The sequence below is a fragment of the Buceros rhinoceros genome, unplaced genomic scaffold, assembly GCF_000710305.1.
Source record: "Buceros rhinoceros silvestris isolate BGI_N320 unplaced genomic scaffold, ASM71030v1 scaffold13862, whole genome shotgun sequence".
Classification (NCBI taxonomy): domain Eukaryota; kingdom Metazoa; phylum Chordata; class Aves; order Bucerotiformes; family Bucerotidae; genus Buceros; species Buceros rhinoceros.
In genome coordinates, this window is record NW_010400773.1 from 42,277 (window position 1) to 46,080 (window position 3,804).

Below are 3,804 nucleotides of genomic sequence, written 5' to 3' on the forward strand. Positions count from 1 at the left end.
GACCCTGTCAGGGGCAGCAGGTAGAGCCGGGTGCCCGACCTGCTGCCTCTCTCCCTGCGCTGCCTGGCATTTCAGTCTCTTGGTTCCCCTTGGGGATTTATTGCCTGCTCAGCCTGGGGGTGTGGCGCGCTCCTGACCCTGTCAGGGGCAGCAGGTAGAGCCGGGTGCCCGACCTGCTGCCTCTCTCCCTGCGCTGCCTGGCATTTCAGTCTCTTGGTTCCCCTTGGGGATTTATTGCCTTACACCCAGCCACCGGGGCCCAGGCACATCAGGTGTGAAGCACCTGCAGCAACTTGTCTCAAACATTTTATTCGCATTTTAGAAAACAGTATGAAATCCATCAAATAAATATGAATAGAAAAGTTATATATATAAAAATATATACATGCAAGCCCACCCTTTCAAGTATTTCACCTGAAGCCAGGCTTCTCTTTACGACTCGCCACCGAGTTACCTAAGTGCTGAGTAAAGAGCCTGACACTGGGTGTGATTATGAGAAGTCTTGATCTATGACTAAATTAATAGATTTTATAAAAAACAAACCACATCACAAAACAGCTTGGAGCTGTCAGGATGTCAAGGCTGCCCTGGACAGGGCAGGCACAGTACATACCTTCCTGTCCTGCACTGCTGAGGAGATACACTCGATACGTGGCCTTGTCAGTCCTTGCTTGAACCTGTCCTAAGTTGCATGATCATGAAGAAAGTGGCTTCTGAAGTAACACGCTGTCCTTCTGGCAACGTCACTTGGGTTTTTTTCTAGTGAACACACCGCTGATGAAAATGCTCTGTTGGCTGCTCGTTTCCGGAGGGACTGTTGCAGAGTGTCTTTGAGAATTGCCAAGTTAATAAAATACTTTATGGGAAAATAGATCATATTTGACTTACACTTTAAGCAAGGGCAGACAGTTGCAGCACGATGGGGATTTAAGTCAAGTGACAAGCCGGTTCCATATTCTAAGGGATCCTGGTTCCTACTCGTCCAGCACCAGATACTTCATCACATGCTAAGATGACAGTGGGAAGACACATTCCAGCCTCACTTAGTGGAGCCTGCACAGTCTCCCCGCTCTGGAGCTCAGCCAGCACTCTGTCAGCATGCAGCACGGATAGAGCAGGGCCTAAGTAAACCAGACACTGACAAACACCACCACAAAATCCTCATACGTGGCTATGAGGACAATGATTCAGCTCCTCATATTCCACCGCTAAAACACTGTGATCTCAATTTCAGCCTCCTGTACAGATTCTCTCAATTCACAGCAAATCCTGTCCATTTTCTCAAAGGCTTGTCGTCCCTTTTCACCTGGGGAGAAAGAGAGAACAGAGCCCTTGCTAAGGAGGAGAAGGCAGTGAGAAACACCCTGAGAAACATGCTCCTCTAGAAATACGGCTGTTGTGACCTTGTTTGGAACCAAGAACAACACTCAGTAGTGACAAACATCTCTTAAGGGAGCAGTTTCCCAAAAACTGCTAGAAGCCACCATGGAAAATCTTACAGGCTTCTGTAAACATTTCGACATGAGTAACAGTTCGGAGCATCACAGCTGGAAAACTTGTTTTGTCGTACGCATGAATCTGAGCGTTCCTGTGGAGCAGGCCTGGAGATCCCCAGAACTAAGCACGAACCAAAGTGTTTGCAGGAAGAACAGCACGGGGGAATTACAGTCTCCCGTACGGAGTGGGCATCTCTGGCAGCTCGCCTGTGCCCCCAGCAGAATTCAGACACCACACAGTAGCACGTGGGGAACTCCAACATTTATTTCATGAGCAGATCAACGTGACTGTAGATCCACCGAATTCAGGCAAAGTAACAGGTAACGAACCAGTATAAACCCCTTTGGTTTGTGCTCTTTCCCCTCCAGTACTCAGGGTGCAACCATTTGGAAAAGAGCAGGAACATCAAAATAGAAGTAACCAGTCAGTTTGTACATGGCTAGAAAAAATGACTAGACCCAAAGATTCCGTTGGGGGGGGTGTATGTGTATATATATGCATAAAAAGACCTTCATAGCAGCTTAGCTAATCTCAGAGCCAGAAGAGGCTTTGCTGTGATCTGCCAGGTTCAAACATTCTTTTCACAAAATCCAGGGGGGAGACTGCGGATGCCAGTACTCCAGCAGTACTGCCAGCACGTCTGGTACTTAGCTGCCACCTTTTCAAAAAGTTTAGTGGTTCTTAAAGCACCTCATGCTACAGAAATCTTTACAAACTTTAACGGGAGCCTTTGGTTATTATAATTGATACAGAGTTAACATCTTAACGGCATGAAATAGCTGTTCGTGAAACACTGCCACTGTCCTGAGCGCGTCCAGGCTAGCCGCAGGCCTGTTCTGGTCCTGCACTATTTCACAGTATTTTTTAAGAATCTGCATTTTAAGGCTGTGCAAAGACTTACCGAAGGACAGCGTCGTTTCCCTGGCTGTGTTCCTCACTTCCTCTGTTTCAGATTGGCACAGGCGAGCAACCTGCTCAACACTCTCCACACCCTGTTTGTGAACAGCAAGATTTGCATTCGATGACCATTTTTTGCCTGGAAAACACAGATGTACTAACTCCTTTCTCCACTTGTGCCTGAATTCTACTGTGACATTTTTCTCCCCCAACAGCATGCAGTTAATTTTCCCAAGCACGACCCCACCGCTGCTGCTCTCTCTCCCGTTTTAGGGCATGAAGAAGTGTGGAAGGTCTAGGGTGCAGGTGGCTGCTGCAGTGCCGTTCAATTCACAGAGGCCAATCGCGACCTTCGCTGCCACGGTTAAGGCGGGTTGTGCAAGGGCAAGGGTTGCTTTGTGAATCTGGCTTTGAGAGCCAGACTACCTTGTGACTACACGTTTGTAGACACTTTTCTCAAACAGTCCCTTGTGTGCAAAACAACTTACTACAGATTCGTGGCTGCTGGAAAGTCTGTTCCAACCATTTCTGACAATAGCAATGCAAATACTACTTTTAATTTGACTACGCTCAGCTATCGTTACAAAAAGTGAACTGATTGAAAGCTTATGGAACCGACTCTGTATCTAGCTGACTGCTGCTCATTTTCCTACGTGCAAGACACCCCCCAGACAGGGTCTGTTGTCCTTCACCACTGACAGTTCTGCCACGAACTGTGCCTGTCGGATCAAGCTGAGACACTCCAAGATGCCTGCAGCTCCCTCTGCCTGCTGCCTTTTGAATAATAGCATTAATATAGTTCAGAGCACTGGCAGCCAAAGGACTCGTTAAATCCAAATAGAAGGAAGCTGAAAGAGGAACCCTGCCAGCTTACAAAACCCCCACAAACCTGCTATGCTTTTGCATCTAGTGATTTTGGCCAGACCCACACAGCAAAAGTAGAGCTGTAAATACTTACTCTGAGGTTTTTAAGAGCCAAACATGCAGCTTGCTGAAGTCTTGCATCACTGTCAGCTAAAACATCAGTGTAAAAAAAGAGAGCCTGAATGAAAAAAGAAGAAAAACAAACAGAAGAAAGGCTTTATAAACAGAAGTGTAATCAAATACTCAAATTCCGACCAAGAGAAGCCCCGTTCTCCCTGTCTGACACTGACTGAAGGACACAGACTAGTCACCGCTGCGGTTCAGGTTCCAGTTAACAGACAAATGAAGTGCAGAGAGGACAATACAGCTATTCCAGGATACAACAAGTTCCATGTATTTCAGGTCTATTTAGATGAACTGGTAAGAACCACAGTCTTTACCTTTTCCCTGAAGTTCTTGTTTGCTGCTGCCCGGGAGAGGCAGGATGTGGCCGCTTTGCTGACGCGGTGGTTGTCGTCTAGGTGTAAAATTCCAAGTAGCCCGAAA

General features: G+C 47.1%; 1 protein-coding gene across 1 annotated transcript in view; it reads right to left on the minus strand.

Moving 5' to 3' along the window:
* Positions 1 to 1,208: 1,208 nt before the first annotated feature.
* FAM65C (family with sequence similarity 65, member C) overlaps positions 1,209 to 3,804 on the minus strand; it is a 30,300-nt gene continuing 27,704 nt past the window's right edge. The window contains exons 19-22 of the mRNA XM_010132024.1: positions 3,699 to 3,799; positions 3,353 to 3,436; positions 2,399 to 2,489; positions 1,209 to 1,306 (exon numbers count right to left, since the gene is read on the minus strand). Coding sequence (XP_010130326.1) covers positions 1,209 to 1,306; positions 2,399 to 2,489; positions 3,353 to 3,436; positions 3,699 to 3,799 — 374 coding nt within the window. The remainder of the gene's footprint in view (positions 1,307 to 2,398; positions 2,490 to 3,352; positions 3,437 to 3,698; positions 3,800 to 3,804) is intronic.